Here is a 12,098-nt window from a genome sequence, read left to right as displayed (position 1 = left end):
CACATCCTGATATTCCAAAAGTCTTCATGCACCAGGAAGCTCTGGAATATCAGAATAATGCAAAAGGTCAGACTCACTCTCTGACACGAGACAGCAGCAGACAGTCATTGAAGAGATGCAGGTAGACAGGCCGGAGGGTGACCTTCCATTTAAAGCTCATGGAATTAAATTCCAGAGACGTCACTTCACCGTGTTTAACAAGACGCCGAGACTGAGATATGAGGGGGAAAATCTGAGAAGACAAAATGAATGGCGCTCATATATACGGTTTAGCTCTGAACAAGTAGACAAGACGCCAGACACCTGTGTATATACATGACATTACTTATCCTGTACTGATCCTGAGTTACATCCTGTATTATACCCCAGAGCTGTACTCACTATTCTGCTGGTGCAGTCACTGTGTACATACATGACATTACTTATCCTGTACTGATCCTGAGTTACATCCTGTATTATACCCCAGAGCTGCACTCACTATTCTGCTGCTGGTGCAGTCACTGTGTACATACATGACATTACTCATCCTGTACTGATCCTGAGTTACATCCTGTATTATACTCCAGAGCTGCACTCACTATTCTGCTGCTGGTGCAATCACTGTGTACATACATGACATTACTTATCCTGTACTGATCCTGAGTTACATCCTGTATTATACCCCAGAGCTGCACTCACTATTCTGCTGCTGGTGCAGTCACTGTGTACATACATGACATTACTTATCCTGTACTGATCCTGAGTTACATCCTGTATTATACTCCAGAGCTGCACTCACTATTCTGCTGCTGGTGCAATCACTGTGTACATACATGACATTACTTATCCTGTACTGATCCTGAGTTACATCCTGTATTATACTCCAGAGCTGCACTCACTATTCTGCTGCTGGTGCAGTCACTGTGTACATACATGACATTACTTATCCTGTACTGATCCTGAGTTACATCCTGTATTATACTCCAGAGCTGCACTCACTATTCTGCTGCTGGTGCAGTTACTGTATACATACATGACATTACTTATCCTGTACTGATCCTGAGTTACATCCTGTATTATACCCCAGAGCTGCACTCACTATTCTGCTGCTGGTGCAGTCACTGTGTACATACATGACATTACTTATCCTGTACTGATCCTGAGTTACATCCTGTATTATACTCCAGAGCTGCACTCACTATTCTGCTGCTGGTACAGTCACTGTGTACATACATGACATTACTTATCCTGTACTGATCCTGAGTCACATCCTGTATTATACCCCAGAGCTGCACTCATTATTCTGCTGCTGGTGCAGTCACTGTGTACATACATGACATTACTTATCCTGTACTGATCCTGAGTTATATCCTGTATTATACTCCAGAGCTGCACTCACTATTCTGCTGCTGGTGCAATCACTGTGTACATACATGACATTACTTATCCTGTACTGATCCTGAGTTACATCCTGTATTATACACCAGAGCTGCACTCACTATTCTGCTGCTGGTGCAGTCACTGTGTACATACATGACATTACTTATCCTGTACTGATCCTGAGTTACATCCTGTATTATACTCCAGAGCTGCACTCACTATTCTGCTGCTGGTGCAGTTACTGTATACATACATGACATTACTTATCCTGTACTGATCCTGAGTTACATCCTGTATTATACCCCAGAGCTGCACTCACTATTCTGCTGCTGGTGCAGTCACTGTGTACATACATGACATTACTTATCCTGTACTGATCCTGAGTTACATCCTGTATTATACTCCAGAGCTGCACTCACTATTCTGCTGCTGGTACAGTCACTGTGTACATACATGACATTACTTATCCTGTACTGATCCTGAGTCACATCCTGTATTATACCCCAGAGCTGCACTCATTATTCTGCTGCTGGTGCAGTCACTGTGTACATACATGACATTACTTATCCTGTACTGATCCTGAGTTATATCCTGTATTATACCCCAGAGCTGCACTCACTATTCTGCTGCTGGTGCAGTCACTGTGTACATACATGACATTACTTATCCTGTACTGATCCTGAGTTACATCCTGTATTATACTCCAGAGCTGCACTCACATTACTTATCCTATGTGCACATGACATTACTTAATTCTGGTTGGCTCAAATGCACCCCCCTGGTTAAGGACTGCCCCGGAGTAGCCAGGTCACTCACCTTACACTCAAACTGAATCTTCTGGTTGAGTAGAATCAGCTCCTCTGTGTCCTTCATCCTCTGAACACTCTCGTTACAGTCTCTTATCAGCTGTCACATGAGACAATCACAGAAACACTTAATTACAAGAATTTGCAGTTTCAAAACTCGCATAAGATGTTATAGACTGGAGACAATTGAAACAAACCATCAGAGGTGATATGGGTTTGTCTAATTTTAATCTTGACATTTTGGAGATTGGAACAATGTATGGATCCAATTTTTATTAATGTGTTTTATCTAGACAATCATCTCCAAGCTGACGTATCAAGCCTCTATACGCTGCAGAAAATTTGTTACAGTGTAGCGGTAACATTCATGTGATCGGGAATCCATGTCCCATCAGTGGGGTTGTCTGACAAACCTTAATATTAATAGACTCGGCCTTTTAAACAAAAATTACTTGTAAAATAATTCTTTTAATTAAACTCCCATCATCCACCACTAGGGGGAGAGCAATGCATATAGATGGAGAAGGAAATTAAGTTTTCTGAACTCCCTCTATATAGACAAACAGCGCCACACCTGTCCATAGGTTGCGTTCGTATCGCTGGTCAGTAGAGACCTGAATAAGGGTTAAACTGTAATACCGAACACTACCTGTGGACAGCTATGGCGCTGCTTTTTGAATAAAACACAATGGGGCAGATTTACTTACCCGGCCCATTCGCGATCCAGCGGCGCGTTCTCTGTGCTGGATTCGGGTCCGGCCGCGATTTATGATGGCAGTTCCTCCGCCTTCCACCAGGTGGCGCTGCTGCGCTGAAATGCATCTGAACGCGCCGGAATACACCGAGCTGGACCAGGTGAAGGTAAGCGCTTCCCAAGCGACACAGTTTTGTTTTTTAAATGCGGTGGTTTTTCCGAATACGTCGGGTTTTCGTTCGGCCACGCCCCTGATTTCCGTCGCGCGCATGCCGGCGCCGATGCACCACAATCCGATCGTGTGCGCCAAAATCCCGGGGCAATTCAGGTACAATCGGCGCAAATCGGAAATATTCGGGTAACACGTCGGGAAAACGCGCATCAGGCCCTTAGTAAATGACCCCCAATGTTTTAAACTCTACATCCCAGCAGTGGATTTGGAGAAGTGTATCAGAAGGTCTTAGTAACCATTTACTAAGACCTAAGACCTGGTAGCGGACGCCCCTTTCGCACCCCTCTTACCTTCTCCAGGGCGTTGTGGGCTTCTGTGGCTTGCAGCTCCTCTGTAGATCCTGGTGAAGAACGCTTCAGGATATTCTGTGGAGATGATCAGAACCATCAGGGGTTAATCATTTTCTATTTCCTCTGGGTAAGGCCGCGGTCACACGATCCGCTAGGCGTCCGTTCATAACGCGACGCTAGCGCACAGGGGGCGGTCCTCGGCCCGACCGCACATGCGTTAACAGGGAAACGCATGCGATTGATAAGCCGATCGCATGCGTTTCCCTGTTAACGCATGTGCGTTCGGGCCGAGGACCGCCCCCTGTGCGCTAGCGTCGCGTTTTGAACGGACGCCTAGCGGATCGTGTGACCGCGGCCTAACTGCTATTGTATCCATCCAAAACTTTTAAATCAGAGCAGAAGGGAGGGGCAGTGGAATAGTTCAGTGCAGAGAGCTAAGAGCACAGCAGTGTGAGGATACGCCCCCAGTCCACACAAGTATGCATGGTTATAAAAGATGGCTGTACACAGGGTCAGCTCAAGGTTTCAGTAGGCCCCTGGCGACAGAGCCGCAGTCAGCCCCTTTGCAGTGAATACACATGGTGGCATTAAAAATTCAGAAACTTAAACCAGGTAATATTTTAGGGTTCAGGAGACTGTTTATCATCCCGAACAGCCCCCTCATGGTTATTTTATATAAAGCATCCCCTTCATCAGATACAGTCCTTTCCTTATGTACATACTTATGTGGGCCCCCATCCCCCCCAAGAGCCCTGGGCCCCGGCACTTGCCCAGGTATCCCAGTGCTGACGCCGGCCCTGGCTGTACACATTAGTCGGTGCACATCAATGGACACAAACTCTCCCCGTGGGTGATCATACAAGGTAATGTCCGTCTTACTCTCCCCTCTCCATATAGATAATATGCATGTTCAGCTAAGCCGAGTATGCATGTGTATGGAGCAGAATATGTACTCCAAAAACATACTGGTAGGTTGATTAGATTGTGACAAGAGACTGATGTGACAAGCTCTGTGCTGCGCTGCGGAATCTGTGTGCGCTATATAATGGAATTATTATTATAATTATTATTCTCATCTCCTGAACATTGCACAGATGTTATATATGTCTTCTTTAGGTCTGCGAGGGATGAGGCCGAGGGCAATCACCTGTAGGAGCAGCCGCAGGCGGGTGATCCTCTGGAAGGGAAGGATGAGGAAGGATTTCAGGGTCAGCCTCTGGCACACGGGGTCACTCTCCAGTTTGGATAACACTTGTTGGAATCGCGGATTATTAGTCCTGCCAAGGAGACAAAGACAAGTCAGTAACTAAAAAGGAGACAACACTGTAACAGAAGAGCAGCGAGTATGTGTGAGGGGTGGGTAGGACATGTGGGGGCAGAACCACTTATCCCATATGGGTACAACCTGCCAGTTTCATCTACATAACTTCATCATTGTGTAATACTTCTAGAAGTTTCTTTTAGATCTCTGCTTGCTGCCAGAGAATACAAATATTCTCATTCTATTTTCTTACCTACTAATTCTCAGAGCTGAGGACTTGCTACTATTACATCCAGACACAACAAAACCCATTTGTGTGATTGCCCAGAGTCACCAGAGGGGTGAGTATCTTTAGTGGTACAACCCATTTAAGAAATTTGTGAACAGGTGTGATCATAAAGAATGCAGGCAGTTTTAGCTATTGCCCCTGGATAGATGTGTGCATTCTCACACTTCTGTGCTCTGTGCTCTCTGAAGCCAGCATTATGCATTAGCCCTGGAGACCTGTGTAATCAAACCTTTGTGGATGTTGTTAGTAGCAGCAGGACTGTGAAAAATGGATTTATATTCCGTGATTATAGCTTCTCCAAGCTCACTGGGAGCGTGTCCTCACACTGCTGTGCTCTGTGCAGTTCGTGTTAGGTATTGTCGCTGAAGAGATGTGTAATTATACCTTTGTATGTTGTTAGTATTAGCAGGACTGTGATATATAGATATATTCCAGGATTGTAGCTTCTCCAAGTACACTGGGGTTTGGCCTCACACTGCTGTGCTCTCTGCAGCCAGTGATAGGTATGGTCTCTGGAGAGATGTGTAATCAGACTTTTATGTATGTTGAAAGTAGTAGCAGCAGGACTATGGATTTATATTCCAGGATTTTAGCTTCTCCGAGAAAATCTGGGGTGTACCTTCATAATTCTGTATCATGATTGCCTCTAAATCCCCCTTTTTTTTGTTGTAAATTATTTTATTTTCCTTATTTATATAGCGCACACAGATTACGCAGCGCTGCACAGAGCTGCCTAATCAGTCCCTGTCCCCAATGGGACTCACAAAAAATCATTCTACCAGTATGTTTTGGAGTGTGGGAGGAACCTGGAGGAACCGGAGGAAACCCACGAAAACACGGAGAGAACATACAAACTCTTTGCAGATGTTGACCCAGGGACTTGAACCCAGGTCCACAGTGCTGCAAGGCTGTAATGCTAACCCCTGAGCCACTGTGCTGCCCAGAGAACAGCAGCGTGAGGACACATTAAATAATTTTTTAGCATTAAATTGCACCTCCAATGCCAAAATCAGATGATGGGGTATGAGCAGCTTTGCTCACCATTCACTCTTCGCACAGGGTTGGAGGAGGAGGAGGAGATAGCTGGGTGACTACTTACATCAGGAGCTGGAAGGTCCTGTCCTGGTAACTCTGGTTTGTGACGTACGGTAGGTACACCCTGCGGAAGTTGGGCTCATGGCTGATCACCACATCGCACACCTGGAAGTTGTACATGTTGCTCTCAAATTCTTCTTCCAGGTCAAATAGGAAACTGATTAGAATGAAAAACACATCAATCAATATCTACAGGGCACTAACCTCAATGATTGAGATATCACAATATTCTAGATTAGTCACCGGGAAAGCTGGGTGACAACCAATCAAGGTTGTCACCAAGGACAGAAAATTTTTCGAGACATAGCAGATCCTTTTTTTTGTAGGTGTGTGCCTAGGTAGATGGCCATCATTAGTTATAAGATTGTCACCCAACTTTCCTAGCAACAGGGCATAGAGCAGCTGTCACCCGGATTTCCGTAACTTTCCTTCCGCTATGCCGGAGTGTCAGTCTTTAGCATTCTATTCCTGCGCTCTGGATACTCACTCTGAGCTGGCATCTCGCACTTCAGACAGGCGGGAGAAGAGCCACTGTCTATCCTGAGCGCTCAGCACCTCCTGTAATTCTGGGCTCCGCTGGAAATGATCCACCGCGATGTTGAGACTGCGCAGGTACAGCGCCTCCGACATGATGAGCTCAAACTTTGCCTGGAGGTGGGAAAATTCAGAGACTCTTAAAGGAGCTATGCGGAACTTGTCCAAGAAAATGCCAGAGGCTGACAATCTATTCTTCTCCTGCAACACCCCTGCCAGTGCAAAGGGTTAGGAAGGTGTTGCAAAATTGGTCCCTCTCCATGTCAGGAGCGGCTTGGTGAGTCTGATCACCTCACTAGGGGGCCTCCAGCATGGAAATCTAGTATGGTTAATAGGGTTAATCTCATTGTCCAATTGTATGCTCTGTGTTAGCCCTCATTCAGACGGGCGTTGCGGGACATATATATGGGCAATGTATACACGTCGGAAATATGTCCTACGTAGGCAAACAATGGGCACGTGGTGCCATATGGAGCAGTACGGTGCCGCACACGTGTGGCACCGTATCGCTCCGTAGCTGGGAGAAAGATAGGACATGTCCTGTCTTTCCCCGGTATACGGCGTCGTGCTCCATGTTTCTCTATGGAGAGGGGCGGGGGTGAGCGATGGTCATCCCCTCCTACTCAGCTCCGACGTGTGCCCGCCGTGCTACGGTATGGCATGCACATGTTAGTGTGAATTAAGCCTTACTGTGATGGTAGGAGCAAGCTGGTTGCATAAGGGAGCTGCCAGCTCAAAAGGGAAGGTAAAGCCCATTGTGGCTGGAAACTTCCAGTCCAGAAAGCAGAGGTGTCTGAGGCAAACACCCTGACACCCTGGCCTACAGGAGACCAGACTCAAAGCAGAGCTCCACCACAAGGACTCTGCTCCAACACTTCTAGCCCAGCCTGAAGCCATTTACAGGGCTGCGTTCACACCTTCCTGGGGATCTGAGATCCAACCAGCTACCTCCATCCAGCTGAGGTTTTGCTGGTGTTATGGCTGTTGCTTGTTCCAATAAAGAACTGTAAGTTATACTTCATCATCGGGTGTCTGAGTGATCCCTGGATTAGGCTGTACACCTTCACGGGCGCCCCCATCCTTCATCACCAAGAATCCCTATCTGCACACCGGGGTTGCCCCAGAGACAGGGCCGCCGATAGGGCAGTACAACTGGTACTGCCCTATGGGGCCCGGACTCTAAGACACTAGGGGGGGGCCCCGGCGCTCTCACCCCTGCGCGGCCCCGGCTCTCTCACGCCTGCACGGCCCCGGAGGTCACGGAATCAGTCACGGAAAAGACTGTCCGCTCCCCTCCTCCCTCCCACGGAAGTTCCCCGTTGTTGGGTTCCAGCGTATCCCACACACTATCGAGGAAACCCGCGCGGTGGTGTCCTGTGAGAGACCCGGCCATGCACGGCACAGCGCGCCTACTGGAGGCCATGAGGAGGAGCAACACGAGGGCGAAGTGTGGAGCCTCCCTCTTCACATCCCACCTCTCCCAGCAGCACCCTGTGTGCACCCAGCTACGGCAGAGCCAGACAGGTAGCTTGTAGCATGTGTATAACTAGTCACATACAATTGTAGCATGTTTTCTATAGAAGGTGAATCCCCCTGCTCATAAGCATTACATGTTTAATGTGTGCAGGGCCGGGCCGTTATAAGTCATACACATTCCCTGCGCTGGAATGGAGGCAGCGCTGAGGCACCGTCTCCTAATCACCACTCTCTGATGTGTACAATTCTCTGTAGACGGCAGTTACCAGGGGCAGGAAATGCTACACGGTGCCTCCGCGCTAGGCTGGCTGTGTCCTCTCCCTCCCTCAGGTGAAGGGTCAGGGGGCAGTGATGGAGGTGACACCCTGCATCAGCACACTGCAGACAGGAGATAGTTGACATTTTAGTGGCCCGGGGCACAGGAGGTAATATGTCAAGGAGAAGCCCAGAACCTTTTGCCTCTTTTCACAAACTGCTGACTTTACCATAGCCTGTGCCATTTTACCGCCAAAGGTTATGGCAGAAATCTACGTCCTATTTTTCCTGTGATCTAATTCCAGTTCAGAGAACTCTAGCTTGAAAGACCAAATACTTTACTCCAAAAGAGGGTTCTTCACAATTCCTGATAATTAAAATACATCAAGTTTTGACATTCCTTTTTACTATTTTATTCCTAATTTTATGGTTTTCTAATGATTTACAAGCGGTGGCCGCGTGGTCCCGGCGCCCGATGCCTGCTTCCTGCTCCTGTGCTCGCCTGCACCTGAGATGGCGCGTTCCCGCGGCTGCTGAACACGGTAAGGTCCTCTGTGTGTGTGTGTATGTCTGTCGGTCGGTACTGGGGTGGGGGTAGGCCCTATTTCTATCCTGGGGTGGGAGGTGAGGCCCTATTTCTATCCTGGGGTGGGGGATGAGGCCCTATTTCTATCCTGGGGTGGGGGGTGAGGCCCTATTTCTATCCTAGGGTGGGGGATGAGGCCCTATTTCTATCCTGGGGTGGGGGATGAGGCCCTATTTCTATCCTGGGGTGGGGGATGAGGCCCTATTTCTATCCTGGGGTGGGGGATGAGGCCCTATTTCTATCCTGGGGTGGGAGGTGAGGCCCTATTTCTATCCTGGGGTGGGGGATGAGGCCCTATTTCTATCCTGGGGTGGGGGGTGAGGCCCTATTTCTATCCTAGGGTGGGGGATGAGGCCCTATTTCTATCCTGGGGTGGGGGATGAGGCCCTATTTCTATCCTGGGGTGGGGGATGAGGCCCTATTTCTATCCTAGGGTGGGGGATGAGGCCCTATTTCTATCCTGGGGTGGGAGGTGAGGCCCTATTTCTATCCTGGGGTGGGAGGTGAGGCCCTATTTCTATCCTGGGGTGGGGGATGAGGCCCTATTTCTATCCTGGGGTGGGGGATGAGGCCCTATTTCTATCCTGGGGTGGGGGATGAGGCCCTATTTCTATCCTGGGGTGGGGGATGAGGCCCTATTTCTATCCTAGGGTGGGGGATGAGGCCCTATTTCTATCCTGGGGTGGGGGATGAGGCCCTATTTCTATCCTGGGGTGGGGGATGAGGCCCTTTTTCTATCCTGGGGTGGGGGATGAGGCCCTTTTTCTATCGTGGGGGTGGGGGATGAGGCCCTTTTTCTATCGTGGGGGTGGGGGATGAGGCCCTTTTTCTATCCTGGGGTGGGGGATGAGGCCCTATTTCTATCCTGGGGTGGGGGGGGAGGCCCTGTCTCTATAGTATATAGTCTTTATACAGCGGCAGTACACAGCCATACATGGAGCTACAGGGGTAGTACACAACCATACATGGTGCTACAGCAGCAGTACACAGCCATACATGGAGCTACAGCCGCAGTACACATTTGTTATATTTGTTATATGTTGTCTGTTAAACACTTTTATATGTTTACTGTTCACCATGCTTTAGTTTTTGATGCCATATTTGCACTATAATAAATATACTTGACCAAAAGTATGACTCCTATTGGCAATCTACCAGAAGAGTGTGCCTTGTCGTAGCAACAGGCCTCAAACCCTGTTTGTGAAAGGTCACTGCGGGGGGCAGGAGGCTTGTTCGGTTTTGGGGTGTGTTGGGGCCCAGACACTTTTGCTGTATGGGGCCCCGAATTTCCTGATGGCTGCCCTGCCCAGAGACAAACCTTCTCTGTCAGCCTCTCCCTTTATTTTCTTGCACACACCACCTGCTGGAGACCTGCCAGGCTGTGGACAAGGCCTCCGCTCCTGATACCAAGCCCTGTGACCACCGCCGTGCACAAGCCCGCAACCACCAGCCACTCAGCTCTTCCGGGCCCCAGCTTCCTCCGGCCATCCAGAATATTGCACTCCTCCTATACAATAGAACTGTAGACTGATACATTGTATCACATTCAGTGACGTTGCTTATTTGGATAAGGGAACCTTCCAACACATTTTGCCTTCACTACAAGTCCCAGAGCGTGTAGAAAAGGAGAAACATTTTAAAGATTTACCAAAAGTTGCCACCATATCCAGACTGCAGAGAGCTGGACCACCCCTTTAATTGCTTCTTCTCACCTCCTGCAGCTTCTGCTCGTCCCTGGTCATTGACATGAAGGTGACACTGTCCCGGATTTTTGGAAGGTCTTGCCATAAGGAATCAGCAGAGGAGATGGAGAGTCGCTGTAGGTAGGAATCCTGGGATGAGAGGATCCTCCTCCGCACCCTCGGGGAGCTGGGCTGGCTATCCTCTACTGGGGAGTCCCCCGGCTTCTGTCTCTGGATCTCCTGGTTTAGAGCCACATCACTGTACTCCTGATAAAGAAGGTTAGCTGTGGGGCGAGGACAAGACGGGATGAGAAAGGGGCAGAAATGCAACAGCAAGAAGTTTCCTGAAGCTTTTATGGTGGGAATTGGGAAGCAAAGATTCACCCTCCTTGTATCACTACCACCGGTGAAATAAATTATTACACAATATAGAGGAGTGGACTGGAACAGACTGGAAGATACTCTTTACACAGCAAGGAGGAAACGAAAAACTTACAAGAGTTAATGAATGTCGAATATCGTCGGTGGATACTGTGTGATGAATCGGAGGAAGGTGGTTTGGTCTTGCTGCGGGTCCCTCTTGGAATGAAAAAAAAGGACACAGAGTTAAGACATCCTGAGTTAAATCCTAAACTCAAGAGTTGCACTCACTATACTGCTGCTGGTGGAGTCAGTGGGGCAGATTTACTTACCCAGTCTATTCGCGATCCAGCGGCGGGTTCTCCGACGCCGATTCGGGTCTTCCGGCGATTCACTAAGGTAGTGCGCCCGATGTCCACCAGGTGTCGCTGCTGTGCTGAAGTCCGTCGGAGTTCACTGAAGTTCACCAAGCTTTGCTGGGTGCAGGTAAGTGCGTGTGGAGCGACACATTTTTTTCAAAAAAATACGGTGGTTTTTCCGAATCCGTTGAGTTTTCTGATGGCTACGTCCCCCCGATTTCCATCGCGTGCATGCCGGCGCCTTAATCCGATCGCGTGCGCCAAAAACCCGGGGCAATTCGTTGCAAAACGGTAATATTCAGGAAACTCGGCGGAAAAACGCGTAAATGACCCCCACTGTGTACATTGCTTATCTTGCACTGACCCTGAGTTACATCCTGTATTATACACCAGAGCTGCACTCACTATTCTGCTGCTGGGGCAGTCACTGTGTACATACATAACATTACTGATCCTGAGCTGCACTCATTATTCTACTGGTGATGGAGTCACAGTTTACATACATGACAATAATCCTGTAATATTTGTGCACTTTATAGCCATATGTATATAGTAAGCTCTATATATTATTTTGTGCTGAATGTTGGGGGATAGTAGTATATTATACCATTAGTTTTTGTGCACTATACAGTATATATTGTATCATTGTATGATACCACACCACATGGTACTACTTGGGGCATCATCACAAGTAAGACCAGTTGTAGCACCTACCACTGAGAGGTTCGATAGAGGACTTACCTGCGTAGTACAGATTCTGCACTATTCTCTTTCGGTTCGGGATTTCCTTCCTCTGCAGAGAAATAGAATCACATACAAT

The 12,098-nt window shown here is 48.3% G+C and overlaps 1 protein-coding gene across 4 annotated transcripts in view; it reads right to left on the bottom strand.

Annotated features, from left to right (window-relative positions):
• Positions 1 to 12,098, bottom strand: part of LOC140105519 (uncharacterized) — a 38,492-nt gene that overhangs the window by 3,123 nt on the left and 23,271 nt on the right. For all 4 annotated transcript variants that reach the window (XM_072129465.1, XM_072129466.1, XM_072129464.1 and 1 more), the window contains 9 exons: positions 12,020 to 12,071; positions 11,056 to 11,138; positions 10,590 to 10,843; positions 6,514 to 6,674; positions 6,031 to 6,183; positions 4,529 to 4,658; positions 3,382 to 3,456; positions 2,176 to 2,265; positions 78 to 232 (listed from right to left, as the gene is read on the bottom strand). In XM_072129465.1, coding sequence (XP_071985566.1) covers positions 78 to 232; positions 2,176 to 2,265; positions 3,382 to 3,456; positions 4,529 to 4,658; positions 6,031 to 6,183; positions 6,514 to 6,674; positions 10,590 to 10,843; positions 11,056 to 11,138; positions 12,020 to 12,071 — 1,153 coding nt within the window. The remainder of the gene's footprint in view (positions 1 to 77; positions 233 to 2,175; positions 2,266 to 3,381; positions 3,457 to 4,528; positions 4,659 to 6,030; positions 6,184 to 6,513; positions 6,675 to 10,589; positions 10,844 to 11,055; positions 11,139 to 12,019; positions 12,072 to 12,098) is intronic.

Source organism: Engystomops pustulosus, chromosome 11, assembly GCF_040894005.1.
Source record: "Engystomops pustulosus chromosome 11, aEngPut4.maternal, whole genome shotgun sequence".
Classification (NCBI taxonomy): Eukaryota; Metazoa; Chordata; class Amphibia; order Anura; family Leptodactylidae; genus Engystomops; species Engystomops pustulosus.
The sequence above is the reverse complement of the archived record's forward strand: the minus strand, read 5'-3'. Positions and strand labels throughout refer to the sequence as shown.